This window comes from Coturnix japonica, chromosome 19, assembly GCF_054131305.1.
Source record: "Coturnix japonica strain WE chromosome 19, WE-NBRP24, whole genome shotgun sequence".
Taxonomy (NCBI): Eukaryota; Metazoa; Chordata; class Aves; order Galliformes; family Phasianidae; genus Coturnix; species Coturnix japonica.
The window spans coordinates 10347885-10370457 of NC_140681.1; the positions used below are offsets into that span (position 1 = coordinate 10347885).

General features: G+C 44.2%; 1 protein-coding gene across 1 annotated transcript; it reads right to left on the reverse strand.

Moving 5' to 3' along the window:
* Positions 1-7: 7 nt before the first annotated feature.
* On the reverse strand, positions 8-21695 carry PRPF6 (pre-mRNA processing factor 6). The gene is made up of 21 exons (XM_015882067.3): positions 21572-21695; positions 20690-20858; positions 19800-19918; positions 19116-19194; positions 18201-18377; positions 17918-18073; positions 17262-17356; positions 16658-16814; positions 16274-16436; positions 13838-13956; positions 13092-13310; positions 12124-12246; positions 11396-11517; positions 10154-10292; positions 9045-9164; positions 8177-8353; positions 7182-7315; positions 6643-6734; positions 4611-4725; positions 2208-2334; positions 8-1474 (listed from the first exon to the last, which is right to left on the reverse strand). The coding sequence occupies exons 1-21, from the start codon at positions 21640-21642 to the stop codon at positions 1322-1324; spliced, it is 2826 nt and encodes a 941-aa protein (XP_015737553.1). The 5' UTR covers positions 21643-21695; the 3' UTR covers positions 8-1321.
* Between the last annotated feature and the right edge of the window lie 878 nt (positions 21696-22573).

Genomic DNA, 22573 nt, shown 5'->3' on the forward strand with positions numbered 1-22573 from the left:
ACAGGACTCGTATAACTTGTTTATTGAGCTCTATATATAGCTAAATTTCCTAGGTGCCATCATCTGCTTCAAAACACTAAGACATCTATGAACGTTAAAGGGCTCGAAGATGGATGATGCCATTTATCTGTGAAACAAAAGAGAACGTAAAAGCCCTGGACATCAGCTGCAGTGAGCAGGATGGGCAAGGGGAGAGCAGTGCCCAGGAGGAGGATGAAGCACAGATCATGTTCTGTTCTAGGGCACTCACAGTCAAAGCCATCCCACCACCCCATCCCAACCCCATGCAGACACCAGGGTTGTTCCAGAGCCCTGTCCCAGCCTCGTTCCTTTCCCACACTCCCATCCTCTCCTTTTCACAGTCCACATCCCCACGCTGCCCCCCCCCCAGCCTCCTCCTGCTTCACCTTCCCATAAGCCCATATAGTCAGGATGCCTCGTTGGTGTCTGTCCTAAGTCTCTCAGCATGTCCACAACCAACCCAAGCAGATACACTCCCAGAGCAGAGAGAGCCTGGTAAGCTGGAAGGCTCCCACTATCAACACCCACAAGGGCAAGACCACATCCAAAGAGAACATAAGGAAACAAAACGAGCTGTATTTTATACATTTTAAACCTCTGATAAGGTTTTCTTCCAGCTAAACACATTATATGACACGCATACACAGACCCAAATACTTGCCATGTATCTAAGCTCAATGAATGGACACAAGAAAGTTCATTAGGTCAAAATAATACAGATTCCAAGCGTAGAAAATTGAAGTCAGCTCGTAAAGGGTCCCAAGAACATCAAAGCTCTCCTTCCAAATCATTCACTTTCTGCCTCCTGCCCTGAAGTTGGTCACCAGAAACACACATCTGCTAAAAAGAACCAGCATCAATGGGCCACACGCTACCAGCAGTGCACAGAGTAAGGGACAAGGACAGGTGCTTCATGCTACAGAGGAACCCAGAGCACTGCTGAAGACTAGAAACCACACAAGCAGTAATTAAGGCTTGTATTTAGACAGGGGATTCAGGTGTCAGAATCAAAGTGCCAATGCAGAACCACTCAGCTCCCCTGTGTTTACCAGCATCAACATCCGGATGGGATTTAGATGCACTTGTGCTACAGGAGCTAATTACTGCACTGTGTGAGCCTAGAGCACTATTGCTGGAAAAAAGGAGGAGGAATCAGCATTTCTCTTGGAGGAAAGATCTTTCACGCTGCCGTTTATCTCCTGTCCTCTGAGCTCTGTGCCATTGGAAGGGCAAATGAGCTGAAAGCAGGAAAGCACACAAGTCCTATAGAGGAGTCCAGTGCAGCCAAAGGCAGCAAACTCTAGAAGGTGTTTTTCAGTTTGGCTGCCACAAGCACGAGGATCTCTCCGATCTTCTTCTGCCAATTCACAATGTCTTTGGAGACATCGCACCAAAGCTCTCCATGGCGGGGCTCAGCGTTCTCACAGCGCTTCCTCACCTCTTCTTGTTGTTCCTACACAGGAGAGAAATGACAAATATCAGGTCTGTGAATGCTCCCATTTGATCCAGCAAAGGGTCAAACATTTTGTAGGCCTCCCTAATTCAAACGCTCACCCAAAGCCTTCCTTTGCCCCCCACTAAGGGCAGTATGGAAGGAAGTTTTAATCCCAACTCAGCAGCAACCCTCCTGCCTTGCTGAACAAACCTAATTGCATTCAAGCAGGTTTGGGCTACCCCAAAGAAACTGCAGCAGAAACTTGCTTTGTGTTACCGCCCCACGGGTCAAGTGAGAGGACTCTGTGAAGTCACAAGATAACACCTCCATCATTTCACTAATAACAGGCTGTAAAAACTGCCATAGAGATTACAAGTGTTCCTCCAGCTGTGTCCATATGCAGCCTGTGCTCAGCACTCGGGGAGACACAGGACAAGTTGCACAGATCTAGCATCACAACTACAGGAAAAGCCTATGGGAAAGGTTGCATCTTACAGAAGGAAGATTGATTTCATAGGTCTTTGCATGAACTAGCATGACTGTGGATAGCAAAGCAGCCAGGAAGACAGCTCTGCTAATGACAATGCCTTTGAGAAATCACCACACATGCCTGTGCGTGCTCACTCATGACCAGGTGTGACAGCCTCAGCCTGTAAGCCAGCAGCAGCAGCAGCGTGCTCTGCCCAGCACTGCAGCGAGTCCCAGTGCTGAGTAACCAACAACCAACCAGGGATTCCAGGTCCATGCTCACCTCTGTGCCGTGCTGGAGCTCAAACTTGTAAAAGAAAGCCCAGGCATCTCCCAGGTCAGAATCAATCTTCACTGTTCGGTGGAACCATTCTCGGGCCTTTGTTATTTTTCGTTCGCTCCAGAATAACCTGTTGGGAAAAGCAAATAAATAAGCATCCTCTCCAGGGGGAAGGCAGCAATCTGCAAACCCTGTGCAGGTATTTCATTTCTTTGTTCTCCCAAGAAGGAAATGGCAGATTCCACATCATCTGCTCACTGTGTTACCCCTGGGAAGGGAAGAGACATGAGAGGACTGAGCACTTCCACTGCTTCCTCTTCACTCTGCTCTCTGTCAAAGGAAGATACAGACACTCCAAAAGAAGGGCAGTAGTCATCACTTTGTGAGCTCAGTCCTTGCTAACTTGACTGTTCATGAGGGTGGATAGTGATAGGACAGGGGAAAGGTTTTAAACTAAGACAGGGGATGTTTAGGTTGGATATTAGGAGGAAGTTTTTCCTCCAGAGGGTGGTGACGCACTGTTCACAGGTTGCCCAAGGAGGCTGTGGATGCCCCATCCCTGCAGGCATTCAAGGCCAGGCTGGATGTGGCTCTGGGCAGCCTGGGCTGCTGGTTGGCAACTCTGCACATAGCAGGGGGTTGGAATGAATTGATCATCATGGTCCTTCCTTTTCAATCCTTCCTTCAATCAGTTTCAAACTCATTCATTCAATTTTGCTTCGGAAAGGAACAGGATTATATGCATCCAACTATGTTCCTTCTCTTCGTTTCTTATTATTTCACGTTGATTTTAGCACCTTAACAATTAAATAACTTCAAGCAGTTGCCAATTGTACACGTTGTTAATGGAGCAATGACTTCATGCAATCACATACGCTAGGAACACTCCAATGGAGCAGAGCTCTCCTGCCATCCCCACCTCACAAGGAAAGACACACATGTAACACTCCAAGCTCAAATTCAACCCTGGCACGCAGCCCAATGGCTGCCATTTCAAAAAAGGCACTTGTGAATCCTGAGTTTTCTCCCCAGTCATTAACCAGCTGAGTAAATAGTCTATTGGTTTCATTCCTTTGCATTAAAGAGTTCATTCGAGCTAGCGAGGTCCTTATCAAATCAAACAGCCATCCCTCATAAAAAGCTTAGCCAGCCATAAAATTATACAGCTTATGTGATTGTTTTTAAGCCCTATAATACTCTTGATTGTTCCACGTTAAATAAACTGTGATTTAAAAGGGCACCAACAATGACAGCAGAGGCTAAACACCTGCGAGCAGTGGCCATATTCAAGCTTTATACAGATGTGTGGCTGACCACAGTATTACCCTGCCTACAAGCAAGTCACGATGGGAGGCAGAAGCTGTTTGTGTTGGGATTAGCTGCTCAACTGCCTGAGGTTGCACCAGAAAGTGCCTGGAAGCTGTTTCAACAAAGCAAAAGTTAACATTTCTCTCACTTGCCGCTAAGGCAGAACAAGGCAGCTGTGATCTGTCAGAACACCCAGCATTGCAGTCACTGGAGTGTATCCTGCAGTTTTCTTTGGCCTATAAAAAAGAGTTGTGAAAGAATTGGGCAACTCTTTGGGCAACATGTTTTCTGCGTTAACCTCTGCTGGTATTCACAAAGGAAGAGAAGCCTGTTCCAGTCATAACTGCTGCGGAGCGGTCTGCAATCAGATCAGAAAGGATATGGTGTGAGTCAATTCTAATAATAGTTCTTCATCACTGGAAACCTCACAACTTGATCTAGAGAAGCAGACAATTCCTAGTAGACTCTCTTCCTGTTCTAGTGAAGCAAACTAGAGTGTGACTTGTAGTCTGCATTCCAGGAAGGGTCACCGCTGAAAGAAAACTGACATAGCAGAAATTTGTGCAGGGAGAAAACAAACAGCACAAAGTAGCTTAAGATTAGAAGTATCTGACAATAGAGAGAAATAGATGAAGAGATGAATAGAGAGAAAAGATGAAGAGTACAGCATCAGCCACTTAAAAAGCAAACATCAACCAGCAAAAATGGTCCATGTTTTCAAAAATACTTGAAACATATCCTGTAAAACCAAAGTAAGCCTATCTGAAAGCATGCTAAAATTCCATCTGAGGGGCAGCAAGATGGTTTTCAAACCCAGCAGTAGAAAAGGACTCAGTGTGAACATATTACTGTCCATGCTGCACTCCCAAACCCACCAGGAGAGCCTGAGGGCAGGCTGACATCCCTTGTTCTGAATCAAGGGAGAGCAGCAGATTTGCAGTTACTAGGAGACAGCTTGAGAGCTGCTACTTGCTCTGAGGCTCATTAGAGCTGCTGCAGCCAGCATCACGTGGTCGTGCTCAAGTGCAATGTCTCATCAGGGATGCAGCTACATACACCAAAATGAGTGTCTTTACTACATCAGGCACGGGAACTTACTTGGCCACAGCCAACAGAACGTGTGGGTCATGCTCACACTTCTTCAGGGCATCCACACTCTTGGTCTTCCGTTGTGGTCGCGCTTCAAGGAAAATTGCCTCTGACCACAGGATTCCTTAATCAAGTGAAGTAGAAAGATTCACAAATCAGAGATTAATCCTCCCCATCATCAGGCCAGCGCTCTATGAAGTGAGCAGCACTACTGCGCCCATCCCAGAAGTTATCCCTGCACCTCCACCTTGTCTCAAATTGCTCTTTCAGCACAGATGCTTCATTCAATACTCTGAAATTTAGCAAAGGACCCTCAGTTCTGAATGTTTCTGCACCACAACAGCAGTGTGCACGAGCACAGAGATTAAGCCTTTCCCATTAGACACCACACACAGCAGAGGGGAACTCAGAAGCAGCAACAAGCTGGTCTGAATGGAAAGCTACAGTGGCAGGTGAAGTCCCACAAGGTGTAAAGTACACCACTTGGGAGCAGTTTCAAAGGTGCCAAAGAACACCACAGTATTATTGATGCTGGCTCTCCACACATATGACGAAGGACACGGTAGGGTCAGGAAAGCTGGGTTTAATCCCTAGTTCCTTTCACTGCCAAAAGCAAGAAAGGAAACATGCTCAGAGGAGCATGAAATCTTCAGTTTCTAATGCCAGTCAACCATACCTGTTGATCACTTCAAGGCAAAGCCTGAAAGTTTGGGTCTGCCAGGACTCTATCAAAGCACTCTCACTTCCCATAAACTGCACATGGGAATTAACACAGACTCAGATGACAGCAGTGACAGACTGCAGCAGAACTCTAGATTTGCTCTTTACATACAGAGTCAAACCATTCTCACAGACCTCTATTTTCAGTCCTGCTGAGGACACAAACACTGATGTATTTCAGTTCATGATTTTACCCTTTGTGCCATCTATGTCAGCCACAAGCAATGGTAATCAGATCAGCAACTGATGGACACGGGTCAGGTTTACACAATTGTAGGTGTCTAACAGACTCAATCCTGCAGGTTTTTCTTCCTGGTTTGTAAACTTTTAAGAGCTGGGAGTTATTTTATTTCAACAGAATCTGAGATCTTACTGCCTATTTCTATAGCAACAGGCAGAATCTGCAGAAGAGCCTGAGGTGGTAAACACAACAAGTGTTAGGTCCTTCACAAAACAAAGCTGGTATTACTTTGTTGGCCCACTCACAAAGCAAGCAGCTTGCAGTGAGTTGATCAAGCCATAAAAGTCACTTAACTCCCATTACTTCACTGGGGTGACTTAAGCAGTCATCAACTAAATACCTTTCAAAACCAGCCTGAAGGCAAACTAAAAAGACTTGCCCTGTGGTAGGTTACCACACTTTCTACTGAAGTGACATCTCTCCAAAGATGTCAACACGTTCAAAGAATTAAAGCCTTCCCACAATTCTGTCAAAAAGGAAAAAAAAAGAAAGGAAACATGCATTTTCTCCTCCCATCCCAAGAGGCAAATGTTTCCACTGCTGGTTAGAACCAACCGACTTCGTTAAGGAAAGGCAAATAGAGCTTATATGATGAGCTAAAATAATCAAAACCCATTAGTAGTGCAATCAGTGTGGGCAAACCAACAACAGGAAGTCTCCTATGGTCAATTATACCCCAATGAGACAGGGGAAAAAACATCCTTTTTCCACCAAACTCCCTAATTACAAAAGCTTGAGAGTCTTTCTTCAGATTTAAACCTTGGCACAGACTTCTACCAGCCTCAGAGAAAAGCCACCCATGTCCATGATTATTTTGCATGAAACCTCTTGACAAACTGTGGACCACAGAATCGATGATGCCAACACCAACCCACGTTCCCTTCAGTGTGAAGCACTACAAAGTAACCAGGATCATTCACAAAACCCCCCCAATGCTCCCTTTGCAGGAGAATGGCTGACACTTCTCTAAAATGCATTATTCTGAGACATGGCCAGAAAGGCCATCTTGGATAAAGATAATCCTTTACTAACTGAGCAAACACATAACCAGGTTTAAGATCAAAATGACACCCAGCTCACCTGAATTAGGGCATTCTTGCAAGGCCTTGGCCATCAGAGTATTTGCAATGTTCTTCAGCCCAGCTCTGTACTCCAGTCGCACAGACTCTAACCTGGTAATAAAGAAACCCAGTGATGATATTTATTGTAACACATTCACTCTGTAACACAAATCAACTCTGAGTCACATGAAAGTCACTGGAAATTACAACATGCCCATATGAACACATGCACCTTACTGACTTCTTCCCATTCCTCCCCATTAAAAAACACATTTTGCAATGGCCTAGTCCATTTCTCATATCATTTTTAACCTATGATAGAAACAAAAGACCCCTTGATTTTCATGTTCTCTACACTGCAACTATCTGTAAAGAAACAACAGGTCCCCAGCTCCTCAGAGTAGCCACACAGCAGCCAGAATCTCCAGAGCCCTTCTTCAGAAGAAGTGCTAGGACAGGTGTGCTCATAAGTTCTGTGATCAAATAATTGAGGTGTGAGATACCTGATGCATGCATCGATCTTGCAGCTCAAACTAAGTTCACGTCTACACAACTCACCAGAGATCTGCATTCTTTGGATTCTTTAGGCGAGACTTTTCCAAGATAGCCCTTGCTCTGGTCAACTGTCCCACCTTCTCTTCCAGTCTGGACAGCAAAAGCCACAGAGGGATGGAATGGGGACACTTTTTCAGCTGTTTAATATGATAACAAAAGGTACGGTTACTACGCAGATCTGAAAACATTATAACCCCCATAGAAAAGGAATCCCTTCCTTGAATCTTTCTGAGGAGTTCAGAAGTGAGATAAGTGACCACATCTCTCAGATTTCTCCTAGTTAATCATATAGCACTAAAACAGTAGAAATCTAGTTTCTCCTATAACCAAAACAGCAAGAACACCACTATGACTAAACTTCCTCAATGCCAAGCAAAAAGAAAGAATACACCTCCCTTAACAGTACATCTATGACCTGTGCTCCATCTAGAGATGGAGAGCTCTAATAAATAACAAAATCACACCTGCAGAGTACGCAGGAAACGCATTGCCCTTGAAGCTCACAAAGTCATTAGGATACAGACACCGGCAGAAACCTGCTTCCCTATTACTTTCAGGGCAGATGAGTTTCAGGAGCATTCCTACATGACGCCAATTACCATTTAGAAGACACATGAGTACTCAGCAGACAATCTCCTTTTACAGTGTTTACCTAACCTTATTAGCAGGGTCTTCTGTTAAGAAGTTCTGCTGTTTAGTCGTTGCAGGTCTTAGAGAATTATTGTGTAATGACTTCATTCCTGCTAGTGAGTAGTCAAGCATACAGCAAACTCTCTCAAGCAAGAAAGCGAATTCTGCACACACACACCAGCTAAGAGATAAATTCTCACTGCTTATTTCAACACCCTAATACTTTTCTCTTACTGTTTTAACCAATGACAGGGACAGAAATCACCTCCACTGTTAATATGGGACAGAGCCCTCTCCATCCTGATTTGAAGACAGACATCTGTCCATATCACAAGCACAAAGCAAGCTTGCAATAACATGCATCTTACCCCTTGATTGTAAGCCTCCCTTGCTTTCTCTACCAGCTCCTTTTGTTCCTCAATTTGTCCTTTCATCATCCACAGTTTGGGAAAGTCCTCATAGTGTTTCAGGGCTTCCTCACAAAGCTCCTGTGCCGCAGCAATGTTTCCCAGCACCCATTCCAACTTCACAGACTTCATGAAGACCTGACAAAGAGACGAAGCTGTTTATCACTGGGGAAGAAACAAAAGCAACAAAAACAAGAACTCTGCCAATGCAGTGGGTTCCCATGTCTTTGCATTCAGTGGAAAGTTATTCATGAGCCTCAGTTTGGAGCAGAAGGCTCCATGACTGACAGGAGAGGAGGACAATCTAAAAGGTCCAAATCTCCACACAGCAAACCAGTTTTTTTCCTCTTACTTGGTCAAATCGAAACGATTCTGTATGCACAGCTAAATACTGACAACATTTATCACAGCAGAAGTGACTGTAGAGATAAACACAGGACTGTAACTTTAAATAAATCCGATGAGCACCGTCTTTAGCACAGCATAATTGAGTCTTCTGCAAAAAGTATTTTCACTCTCTCTTCTCCAAGACACGCTTTTATGCAACAGGAACATTATACAAACAGCTGTAAACTGGGAATTTCCTGACTTTTGCCATTTGTGTGAAAAAATGTGAAACCCTTCACTTGATCCCAGCCTCTGTTCCCATCATGCTGCAACCGAGTGTTGCAATTTGCTGGAGAAGTGCTACGGTGCCTGCAAAAGGCAATGGCAGGGAGCCATCTGGTCAATCACTTGAGGCCACAGAACTGAAGGAGCTCCTGCTTACGACTCAGCTCCCCCATTGCTATGAGAAGCCTTGGCCTCTCCACCCTTCACACATCCCTACCCTTGCAGTGGGGGCACTGCTGCGAGCTTTTGCCAGCAGCCTCCTCGCTCTTTCATATTCATTGTTTTCCGACTCGAGCTTGACGGCAGCCAGCCAGATCTCCTCGCTGTTGGGGTTGGCCTGCAAGAACACAAAATGACAGACAAATGCATACAGTGAATCAACAGCAGATTTAATCCTTCGTTTGATCCAGATTAAAATTGAAGTCAGAGCTCTGTCAATCCACATTAGGACTTCTTTTCCCATTCAAGCTCCTCCCAAACTTCTTTGACCTTTGAAGTTCATAGAAATTCTACGAAACAGATGCGCAACACAAAGATGTGTTTCAGTTGAAAAGTTGGACGTCTCTCAACTGTTGAAAAGCGTTAATGCTTGATCTCCTGAACTCGCAGTTTAACTACTGCAAAAATCAGAGAGTCTGTCACAGTGAGACCCTCACTTCATTATCCATGAACAAAAAAGCTGAAGCTCAGATTCCCAGCTGAGGGCTGTGAACAGCACTCCTCCAATACAAGTCGTTTTTCAGTAACAATCATGTCAAGAAATCTTCAGAATATTCACAGAAAGAACCAAGGCCAAATTCAGGAGATAAACCTCTTTCACCTCCTCGCTGAGGAGCTGCTGCCATTTATTTTTGCTCCTTAGCTCCTGAGGTCTCATTCCATGTTAGAGCTGTACCACTCTGCCCATCTTCCAGTATCCAGTGGACAGTTCCATTCACTTTGTTTTAGATCAGGGTATTTGGTCCAAACCAAAGGTAAAACAGCAGCCTCACTAATTAGGGCAGATCACTACCCTGTCAACTGCTCAGAGCAAGCACAGGGCAATGCAGATCTGTGGCTGGGTGTGGTAGAAGCAATGGTACTAAAAGTAATGATCTGTGAACTCACAGCTCCGCGTGATAACACTAAAAGAGCAGTAATGCATTCTTGCTTCCAGCTTGCTAATATGTTACAGGAGAACATTTTTGACAAATAAAACTATCAAAGAACAGAGGAAATCTCCTCATATCAAAAGGTGGCAGAAATCAGGTGAGCGCTGACAGAAAAAAGCTTCACCATACTCTTTAATTCACATTTACCACCACTACACAAACCTAACATACCCACCTGGAAAGCCAGGGCCAAGATGCTTCTGGCTGCTGGCACATCTCCCGCAAGCCACTTCGATTTGGCTCCCATGAGCCACAGCACTTCTGCTTTGGGACAGTGAGCAACAGCTCTCTGCAAAAGAGCCTCCAAGGATTCTCTGAGACAAGAAAGAGCAAGTTACAATCACCCGAAGCGCTGCCAAAGGCGAGCTCTCACATTCAACTTCCACTATCACTAAATGCTATAAATATTGTTGCAAAGTCCAACGCTGTAAACCTTGATAAGTTGTTTCATAACAAGGAAAGGGTGGGGTCTTTTTTCCACAAGGGTTCTGAAATCAGTGCTCCACAAACGGCTCATTGTTCAGACACCTTTGTTTGATGGCTGCTGAGACACCATGCGTATAAACAGCTCATTTGTCTTGGAGAGAGCCAGTCTTCTAAACAAACCTCAGCAGAATCCAAGACAGGAAGTTTTTCAGAATTATTAGGTGAAGCTGGCTTGATCTTATTGACATTTTCTTCCTCCTCTGGAAAATGCACTTAAATGTAGAACAAGGGGCTTAAAGGCCAGCAGCCACCACTGGGGAACACAGGAGAACAACACCAAAGGCAAAGACACACTTGTTCCAAAAGCATAACACAGAATTCTGTCTCCACATTCACTTCCACACAACAGCCACATTTAGCTTTAGCAAGACTAACTCCCTCTGCATATGAAGTTTACTATACAGACTGCTTGCTTTATTATAAACTTTGTAGAGGAAGGTTCTGATGCGTGGAGCTTCATGAATAAACACCAAAATAAGAGGCTCAAGCTGTGACAGTGTAATATTCATTCATAATTTGACATTATGAGAAAATGCCAGAGCTGTTCAAACTCAGTACTGAAGTAGTTTATCTACACAAGTTAAACAAAACACTTGCTGCATTTCTTGGTGATGTCATTCTGTATTCCCTATTTTTTTCTAGGAATGCTTTCTCAAAGATGACCATCCTTACCTCAGTTATTCAAGCTACTTCCATTACTTATTACTTAATCCCTTTTCCTAAAGCACTCTTTAGGACCTCACAAAGAAAATAATCTGATCGCAGCAAAGGTCAGACCCTGCAAACAATGCCACTGAGCTTTCACCAACTAATTCTGCCTGTGGAACAACACACTTTATTGCTGACCTTGTAGCTCTTCTGCCTTCCCAATCTATCACACTGCACTGAGAAGGAACAGCACCTTCAGCTGAGGATGATGCAGTGCACGTACCTTGTTCCATGGTTCTTTTCAAAGTACGCTGCTCTCAGCCACACACTCTTCTTGCTTGGGAAGACTTGCAAGGCATAGGCATAAATTGCTCGGGCACACTCCAGAGCATTGTGAGCAACACACTAAGGAAAAGCAGAGAAGAAGTCAGATTAAATTTGCAGTGAAATCAAGGGCAAGACAGGACAACACGTGTGTAATTCAACACAGAACTCAGAAGCTTACTACACGAATTGGGACATTACATACTTTGATATCAGCTTTTTAAAAGGAAGCACAGAGAAACACTCCAGTTGTCTCTTTCAGTGCTCAAGTATCATGCCAAAATATAACTTAGTTTGTGGCACATATTTAAACTACTCCCCACATACAAAGAAAACGTGGTAAAACTTTCACACACTCCCTGCTCAATCCTACATCACCTCTTCAACGTTTACACCTTGAAACTCAACTCTTAATTTGCTGAACAAGACCTTAATCTTTGTTGACAGCCCATAAATAAAGAAATCAGCAAACCATCTATTAAGAGTCACCAACTTCCTGCTTAATGAAAATTCAAGTATGAAAAAAGCTCTCCAATACCATAACCCCGAGAAGAGGGCCGGCCAAATGCAGGCAGATGCTGCGCACATCGCATCCACTTTCAGTGATTAAAACAAGTCTTACTTTCCTGGCTCCAGTTCCCCTTCCCCCAGTTTGGAAACAAAACACAGCATCACAGCTGGACATACACTGTCTGCATCTTCCATCCAGGTATGTTTCCGATCTTCTTCTTCAATACCAATTCCGATCACAGCTCGCATGATTGCCTGGCACGTGGCCACGCTTCCAGCTTTATCACACTCCTCAGCATCCTGGGGACAAGAACAAAAGCTGCTCATTTTGAGACACCAGCACCGTAAGTTAGATTCTGCAACAGCAACTGCTGCCTGGACCCACTGTAAGCGATATCAGTAGTAAAGTGGCTTATAGGATTTATGTTTAAACACAGCATCTGTAAATATTCTGGAGGAAACCTGAACATCAAACCACTTATTTATCATTTCCCACCAACTTGGGAAACTCGCAGTTTTCAAAGGTGACCGAATCACTGAAACTCCACAGAACTTTTTGCTACTTTTCTAACACTAAAGTTCCAAAATAGGATGATGTGTAACAGTGTGATGAACCTGCACAGAGGCTGCGTTCTGTAAACACCATCAGAAAACCTGGCTCCATGTGTTAGCTGTGCCTGCTTCACACAGCCTCAGGAGGCACTGTGAGCCAATAAAGGACTAACAGAATATTTCCTGTCTGCTGCATGTGCAATATTTGTATTGACTTTCTACAACACCCTCCCTCTGGCAAACAGGTGTCTTTTAAGCCAGAAGACATATGCAAGACATATATAAATCCTTAACTGGAGGCTTAAAGCTTCCCTCCCACTTGAGGCAGCAGCTGCTTCGACTCAAAGCTGGTTATTTTCCAAGAAGTACATCTGACGTTCCACAGCTCAACAAGCAAACTGCCATCCCAGTGGATCCCTTATCTCAGCCCTTGGCACTCCTTGGTGTTTTAGTCTCACCTAGTTTTTTTTCCACAGGGATCTCCACTCATAAGCCCAGTGCAAAATTGCTCTAACCCGGCATCAAGAAACATGAAGCTCCAAAACAGAACCTGAAGGGTTCATCCGGGTCACTAACCAAGACCAGGCTGATACCTGTATCCATTGCTCTCTGTTGATTTCCACACCGTTGGCCCTAAGAGATGTGATGGCTCTGTCGATGATTTTCTCCACCATCTGGGTGTTTCCATTGGCTTCCTCCAGCTTGGCAGCAGTAATCCAGATGTGACGATCTGTTGGAATATTCTCACGGGCTTTGTTAAGGACTTTACGAGCATTCTCATATGTCTCCAGCCTTGCCAGAGCAAGCCACAGCTGCAAAGCAACAAAATATGTACTTTAGATTAGAACAAGGAGACGACAACGCCTCCGTATGGCAGAGTCAGCCTGAAGAACTGAGCAGCTTTATTGTGTTTGCTACCAGTTGGCAACTGTCCTCACGCTGTACAGGCAGGCTGCACAACACCAATGTAGAAATAGCAGAACCAGAGTCTACTACGGTCCTCAGAGTTAAATCCTAATCATCTCAAGGTATTGCCTTCATTTGGCAGGCTTATGCATTAATATTTACTGCCCGTATCACTTTTTAAACAGCTGAATAGAAGATGCTTTGGTTCAGCATTTCAGAAACAAGCAGGAAAAATTTACCCAGGAAAACGAAGTATATGACTACTAGACAATTAAGTCAAGGGAAAAGAAAACAAAAACACAGTCCACTTCTCATCACATCATTTTGCCTTGCAGAAAACTATGGCGTTCACCTGCCTTCTGTTTTCAAAGCTCTATTAACAACCTATAGCAGAATGCAGGGAGTGGCTGTATTTGACTTTTCTCAAGCTTACTTCAACACTAGTAGGGCAGCACTCCACAGCACGGCTCAGCATGATTCTGGCATCCTCAGGTTCTTCCAGCTCCACAGCTGCCTTCCACAAACGCACTGAATTTGGAACATGCTCAAGGGCTGGAGAGGCAAAAACAGGAGAAAGAAGTTTAGCAATGAGAAATGCAGTTTTTTAAGATAACACATTAAAGACTTCGGCCCATTACAGATAAATTTCCCTGCGAGAGAAAAGGGAGAGGAATGTAATTATATTTACTCTTGTTTCAACCATGGGAACTTAAAACGAAAATAAAGAAAATAATAAAATCTTAATTTTAATTGGAAACAGGTTTGGCCAAGACAAGGGCTTTTCTAATCGCAAGCTGTAATTACATCCAGCAGTAGAACACCCAGCTGAGCAAAGCCTCAAATCTCAGCGCAGTAAAAGGGGTTGCTGTACTCTGATGAATACCTGAGATACCTGAGATGATGTTTTAATACACAAAGCACTGATAAAAAAATAATTCCAAATATCTAAGGTTTAAATCTATATTACTCTAATAACGAATTTAGCCACACAAGGATTTCCATGCCATATGTAAATGTGCTACAGCAACACAGCACTGAACACATCCTCTATCAATGGGAAAAGTGTAACTGCAGAACAAGTTGCACCTAAGACTGCTTTGGAATTAGCCAGGCTTCCATGTATTGCTGTTCCTTTAAGCACTCCTGGGAAGGCTGAGGCACACTGCTGAGCACGAACTTCAGAGCACATCTAAGCTCTACAGAAACACACAGAACATTTACAAGTAGTGTGCACTGAGGCTTTGGGCATTAACCATTCCACCTCAAGTCTACAGCAGCAGGAGATTTTATGAAGCATTTTAAGTGAATAATATCAGCTTGCAAGAGCTGAAAGCACCGCTCAGCAGGACAGAGCATGTTTCTGTAGATAGAGCATTCGATTTTTACACCTTGAGATGTATTTTGAACACTCTCTAGTCAGAGAGAGGCTTTAAAAGCTCCAGAGGTTCAGCTGGATGGTATGAATGCACACAGCCAGGAGACAGAAGAGAAAAATACACAATGAGAGACCACACCCTCAGTGACATTACCTGGTCACAAGCCTTATTTTTGAACAAACACTGGGTTAAACTGTCTCTTATCTTAAGGCTGTACATCCAAACTGTTCCAAGTGCTGCACTGCTGATGTTCTCTAGGTAGTACAGGGGCACTGTGAAGTTGTTTCCTAGCAGAGACTGCAAGCAGCAGAATAAACTGTATCCCACACCACCAACAGCTTTGTGTCAGAGTTTAAGCAGGTGGCTCCATAAACTGGAACATGATGTGATGCTTAAAGTGAAAGGACAGATTCTGAGCTTAATGCACAAGTAATTGCTTTCACACAAGATGCCTTCCTTCCAAAGCTGGACCTACAAATCCACTTCTGCTCATGTAAAAGCATTCTCCCATTCAACATCCATTATTATTCTTGCAGATTAGGGTGTCACAGGAGCAATGCTCCATAGAACAACACACTGTTTAGCCAGTGAAATTAAAACAAGTTACCAAATAGTGTTTCCCATGCTCTAACATTTCACACCAATATGCAACTTAGACACAGCAGTAAGAAGCAGGAGGCAACCTACATCCTTTGAAGCCAAGTCAATCTAATACAGTAGACTGCATCACAGGGATGTATTAAGCATATTAAATACAGATCCCTTTCCCTGGCTAGATTAAAGTCCCAAGACATAATCAATGCAATCTGGTAAAGACACATTAATTTAACGTAATCAAAGAACACTGTGAAGCTGTAAGGACATCCTGGGTTCAGGACAACACAACAAACTGCTGTTAAAAGAGAACAGGTTTAGGAAAAGATGGCTATTCCACAAAAGAGAAAAACCTCTAAGTTCAATACAATAAAGATGTAAGGTTTTAAGATAAGCACCACACCTAAAAGCCATTTGTCAAGAACACAGAGATTGCTACACTGAAACAAACCTCAAGGCACACAGAGATCAATGATATGAGAACTCCAGAGCCTCTAAAGCTCTTCCACCAGAAATCACTGCGGTCTCCAACAAACTACAGACAATCCAGAAGTCACACACACAGCCTGACGCATAAGAGATGATGGTCAAAACACCCTTTTCCCCCTCATAGCATAGTTTCTGAACTGCTTTCATCTACTTCTCTAACCTTCACCAAGTTGCTTTCAGTAAATAAAACAGTTTTGCAATTTGCTTTCTGCTGGGAGATGCTTTTCAAGTATGATAGCCACCCTACTCTAGCTCAACAGCAGTCGCTTCCATCATTAAAGCATACATTATTAACAACTATTTCCACTAAGAAAGCAAAAAAAGAAAAAGCATTTAAAATAGAACAATTTACAACACAGTACAGAGGGAGACTCAAATACTTTGTTCCCCAGCCCTGCAGCAGCTCTCACCTTTCCTCAGGACACGCTTCTTTGCACGGATATCTGTCTCCAGTTCTGCTGCTCTTATGTAGATTCGGACTGACTGAGGGAGGTGACGGACAGCCTGGGCCACAACAGCCTTGGCTGTATCCCCAGGCTGAAGCCGAGCAGCTTCCAGCCAAACATCTTCACTCTGTCAGGAAAAAGAAGCAGCCTTCTTTCACATCAAAAGGATTACTGTGAGCAAGAGCATAGAACTTAGCTTTTAGCTAACTAGGGGCTCTTTTAATATTGCACATAGTGAAGTAGTATCAGTCTATAGCTAATAGCAGCTTAACAGAGAGATGCTGCTGCTTGTAACTACAACCTTCTACTGTCCTGCAAGGATTAGCAGGGAAGCAAAGCAATTCTGACCTTGGGGCACATCTCAGTTCCTTTCATGATGAGATTCCGAGCCACCTGCAGTTTGCCAGTGACTTCTTCCAGTCGGGCTGACGCTATCCAGGCTGGTGGATGATGAGGGTTGGTTTCTCGTACAGATTTCAGGAGCAAACGAGCTTTTTTGATATCACTAACGAAGGAACAAAGACAGGCAGGAATGTTTTCAGCACACTAGCAAACAATTCTCCTGAGTCACTAAGTACTTTCATTAGTTTCCCACATCCCCACACAGATGCACAGTACCTGTGACCTCAAACTTTTCCATACTGGTGACAAGTCACATGCTACAGCATGCTAATATTCACTAACACAACAAGATTGCAGAGAGAAATGGTTTAGTATTTAGGTATGATTATTCAGGAACTACAGCCAGGGACTCGCAGCTGGAAGCTAATAAGCAACAGCACCAATTTAATTCAAGTTTTATCATCAAAATTTGCACATACCAAAAACTCACCTGTCATCCTTTACAAATTAGATGTCAGCCTAAAGCCACACACTCAGACAGATTCCCATTTATATGCAGGATCACAGCCATTATTAAGAGGCTTAATCGGCTAATCCTACTTAAACTTACTTGATATCTCCTCCATGTGTGGGAATCATTGAATTCAAATCTGTCAGATATCCTTTTGGGTCCACCACAGTCTGCCCACTCACAGAATCCGACACCTGGGAAAGTCAAGTCAGCATCACTGAAGTGATCATTCACAGCCCTGCTGCACACATTCAAGACTGGAAAAGACACTGCTGCTATACAAAAAAATCTGCAGACATTTATCTGTTACCATGACCAATATGGTAACAGACGGTCATGGCAGCAAAACAAGTGCTTACTTATTAGCTTTTCCTCCCCACTTCTAGAACACATGGACTTACTTTCAACTAAGCAGTTAAATATATAATACCACTGAAAATACAGAAAACAATCAGCTTAGTTTTTAGTCACTAAAAGGACTTCTAGCCTTAGCAGTTAAAGCCCATCCTTTTAGTGCAAATCAGATTTAAACAGGAAAAATCAATGATAGAATGGAAGACAACAACACAAGAACAATGTTTTCAGCATCCTGTCCTGAATAAATCCATACATAAGACCAAGAGGTCATAGCTGAGCTATTTCTCCTACCTAACACACAAGAGAAAGAAAGACTACCCTAAAGCCAGGTCTTCAATAGGAGCACCCCACCCACTCCTGTTACACCTGCAGCAGATTCCACCTTCTAGCAAGCTCACCTGGCTGAGCCTCATATCCATCAAGGTGTTCCTGGCTTGACCAATCTTCCTCATATCCAATTCACCTGTTCCAGGTGTCATTAAGCCTGGAGTCATTCCTCCTGGGTATGGAGTATTCAAGCCCCCTGGATAGGGAGTATTCAATCCACCAAATTGCTAGAAACAAAAGAAACAAATTCCTAAAAATATCTTCTGAGATGTCAAAAAAGAATAGGGCTTTTGCTAACCCTTGTCTCTATTTACAAAGCACAGCTCAGACCATCAGCTTTGTTTCCGTACTCACCGTCTGCCGTGGGTCCACAGAAGTGTGATTCTCCCCCGACTGCAGATGCTTTGCAAAGAAGCTGTCGGGAACAGGAGTCAGCTTCTCATAGCGAGGATTCCTCTGGCGCTTGTTCCTGGCATCACCAACCTCTGGGATACTCAGCCACTCCTCTTCTGTGACCTCTGCTAGCTTCCGCTGTTCAAACATGAGTTATCATCATTATTGCTTTGAGAAATTTATTTCTTCAAGCTGCTCATCGCCCTTAATGGATTATTATTTATTTTTTCTTTAAAGAATTCAAGATGAATTAAAGACTTACAGGTCAAATATCAGATGTTTTCCTAATTAAATGTAAAAAAAGAATTATATGCACTTAATTATGACTTGGTTTTAGTCCAGTCTGAGATTCCAAATCAATTTGTTCTTAAGCACAGCGCTGCAGATACACAAATTAACCTCAGTGCCTGCAGCAGCATGTTTTATTACTAATCATTAAACAATAGCTTAAGTGGCATATTTTATTAAACAGAAGATTTAGAGTCAGTAGATCCCTCTCAACTCCTATTCCAAGGGCAACAAATTATTCCTCTTCCAAAGACCAAAAGTCACAGTTATCCACAAAACAAGAGCATCTATCTACATAAATTTCACTAAGCTGTGTAAGCACTGGAAAATGCTCAACAGGAGGAAGAGCTGTATTCCCACAGAACATATTCCCACTCACCCCAAAAAGTATCTCACAATCCCCCCCACACACACACAACAGTGAGTAACTTTGAATGCAGCTCTCAATAAAGATCCTTCTGCTTTCTCAGGAAAGTAATTCTAATCTAGAGAATAACAAAGTACTTGAACAGAATGCGAGCAAATTAATGCTGAACAGTCACCTCCCATAACTCACACAGATACACTGAAGGCAATATTTTTCCTTACTTTCAAGTCTGAAAACTGTTGCTGGATTTTGGGTCGTTCCATACGGTATTTTTCTATCTCCTCTTTTTCTCGTTGTTCCCTTAGAAAAAGGAGAACTGAAGTTATGCTCAGAGTAACGAGCCATTAAGCATCACAGAAAGATGTATTCCATCAGAAGTAAAGCATAAGCTTAGATCTTAGACCAAGCACAGGTTACAAACTGTGATGGAGGCCTCTCATCACATAAGACAACAGTGTAGCATAAAAACAAACATTCCTAACCAAGGAAACTTCAGGATTTACTCTTAGCTGCAGGCCAGGAGTATAATTAATTTTAATTAAATTAACTAACACTGGTTTACAAGACACCCACATCACACAACTTTTCTAATGATTTCCAGTGTGTTGTGCAATACGTGAGGTATCAAAACCATCCCCTCAGCATCTTCCAAAACCAACTTAATAAATATCAGTGAAGCAATTCAACCAAATCAATTCTCGCAGTAAGTTGGGCTAAGTACCCGCCAACCTTAAGATTTATTGCCCTGGTGTCTAAAAGGCAGCACTGAAACAAATGAAACCTCTCAACACTTCAGCTAGTAGACACAGATAACATTTACAATGGAAAATGGAGGAGGCAGAAGAAAGCTTTGAAACACAGATGAACTAGGAAGCGTTCCATACTAGTGCTCTAATTCATCCTACCTTCTTTCTTTCCTCCGTTCATCCATCCTTTTATCCAGAGCAGCATAAATAGCATCTGCTTCCTCATCATCTTTTTCATAGGGACCACTCGAGAACAGGCTGCCAGCATATCCATTGAACTAAGAATTGGAGAAAAGGGAAAGGAAAAGCAGCATCCTCAGTTTAAAGCTCCTGTTATGTACTGAGAGCAGCCAGCTATCAGCCAGGAGAATGAACATGGGTGAGCATGCAAAACAACACTGCATCACATTAACAAACCCCTTAAATGAAAGCAGCTTTCTTCTACCATCCCTACTTGTTTACTGTCCCTCAACATTTCTAAAGTAAAAGTGTTTCTATTTCCATATTGCATCTATTAAGCAATAAGCAAAATCCTTGCACGTTTTCTTCCATCAATAACTTTATTTCCCCTCTAAGAACTACTGAAAGCAAACAATAATAATAACAACACAACATTTAAATAACCAAAGCGGGACACAGGAGACTGCACAGGCCACATGAATATGTATCAAATACATATCAAATATGAATCAAAGCACAAGAGCTTAGATTTCATTTGTGAAAGAGAACAAAAAAGCACATCCCATACAACAAAATCCCATAAAATAACGTTTTATTTATGGACCTCTTCCTGAGACTCTCAGTGCTCCATATAGATTCCTAGTGCTCCATATAGATAATGGAACAACTATATGGAGTCCAAAGGAGAATAAGAAAGGGTAAATATATGGCATTAAGTATAATGGACTTGCAATTGAAGCAGAGGAAATCCTGGCCTTGAATCCCCAGCTCATACAGAGAGATGAGTGAGAGAACTGCAGGAGAACTGGGAGCAAAGGGATTTCACTTCTGCTTAGGGATAAGCATCTCTAGGTGTGTTATCACATCACCTCATCGTAATTGGTGTCGTTCAGATCCTCATCATCATCATCAGCCGTTTGATTCTTCTTCATCTGATCCCCCACCGTCCTTTTCCCCGGTGGAGCATGGCGATCATCCACGGGGTCGTTGGCATCGCGTGCGGGGCCGATATCAGAGCGGGTGGTGAATCCTGTGGCGCTGTGTTAATAAAGCAGGGACAGCTCTTTAGCACAGTGAAACCAGGGGCAGCTAACAAGAGCCATCGCTTAAAGCCAGGCAATAAGAACATAAGAACATCACAGGATGACCTGGGTTGGAAGGGACCTCAAGGATCACGTAGTTCCAACCCCCCTGCTTGGCAGGGCCACCAAACATACACCTTTACTACATCAGGTTGCCCATGACCCCGTCCAACCTGGCCTTGAACACCTCCAAGGACGGGGCATCCACAACCTCCCTGTGCAGCCTGTTCCAGGCCCTAACCACTCTCCTAGTGAAGAACTTCCCCCTAACATCCAACCTAAATCTTCCCTCTTTTAACTTAAACCCATTTCCCCGTGTCCTGCTATTATCAGCCCTTTCCAAGAGTTTCCTCCCCTCCTGGCAGTAAGTTCCCTTCAGGTACTGAAAGGCTGCAATGAGGTCACCCCGCAACCTTCTCTTCTCCAGGCTGAACAAACCCAACTCCCTCAGCCTGTCCTCATAGGGGAGGTGCTCCAGCCCCCTGATCATCTTCCTGTCCCTCCTCTGGACCCTTAACAAAATCTCCATGTCTTTTTTGTACTGAGGGCTCCACACCTGGACACGGTACAACAGATGGGGCCCTGGGACTGGGCCTGGGACCGAGCCTGGGACCGGGGATGCCCAGGCCGCGGCCCGAGGGGACACTGGGGGCCTGACGGTGGACTCACCCGCGGCCCAACCCCGGTACGTAGCCCAGGGGAGCCGGCATGCCCAGGAACGGCTTCTTCTTCTTGTTCATGGCGACGGCTGCTCGGTACGGACGGAGACGGCGGAGGAGAAGACGGCGGAAGTGATGGAGGAAGTGAGGGTGGTTAACCAGCGGGCAGAGCGGCACTTCCGCTCATGTTGTGTCGCGGGAAGCAGAGCGCCCCCTAGCGTTGGGAGGTCCCGAGGGGCCCATAGAGCAGAATGGAGCCATCCCTGCACTGAGCAATGGGGGGGTGGGGGGGGATGTTCCTCCACCCCTTTGCTCCTAATTGGGGCTGTGCATTGCCTACCATGGGATGGATACTCATATACAACAGCCCCAGAAGCACTTTGTGCATCTAAGTGCACTTGAAATGCATGGGGAGGGAGGACACGGGAGCTGCAAAGGGGCTTTTAGGGTCATCCATCCCTGCTGGGCTCCTTGTGCTCCGACACAGCTGCTGCAGCGAAGACAAATAACCCCATTCTGCACAATGACAAACCCAACCCCCAGCCACTTAGTGCCCAGCTATTTTTGGGTTTGGCTGGAGCTGAAATGCAAACACCTCCCTTTTGCCAAGCCGTTGGGTGCCAGCAGAGCTGTAGCATTTCCCAGCTTTGGGGCTGGGTTTGGCCCTGGCCCATCTGCTGTTCCCCAGATCTCACAGTCTTTATGGCCAGGCTCATACAAGCCCAAGGCTGGGGTGGGTCTTTTGCTCTCTGCTGAGAGGCTCTGAGAGCTGCAGGAGTTTCACTTTGGGGGTTATTTCCTAGCGAACATAGTGGGCAGCACAAGGTGAGCGCAGGGCTGAGGGTGGCTGGGAGCTCCCCATGTTCTCTGCTCATACATCTGGCTGGAGCCCGCAGCACAGGCACGGCTCCAAGCAAGGAGAAAACTCACTGGTAGGCTCAGTAAAATCAATCCTAAATGATTTTTAATCATCTTTGTGTGCGCTCCTGGTGTTTCCTGTGTGCAGGAGCAG

Bases quoted from the DNA above. Each gene is read 5' to 3' on its own strand.
- PRPF6 (XM_015882067.3), bottom strand. From the start codon at position 21,642: ATGAACAAGAAGAAGAAGCCGTTCCTGGGCATGCCGGCTCCCCTGGGC. The intron at 9,165-10,153 runs GTGGGTATGTTA...GTGTTCTTGCAG, and splicing joins TCTTGGCCCTGGCTTTCCAG to GCCAACCCCAACAGCGAGGA. The intron at 2,335-4,610 runs GTAAGTTCCCGT...TTTTCCCAACAG, and splicing joins GTTCTGTTGGCTGTGGCCAA to GTTATTCTGGAGCGAACGAA.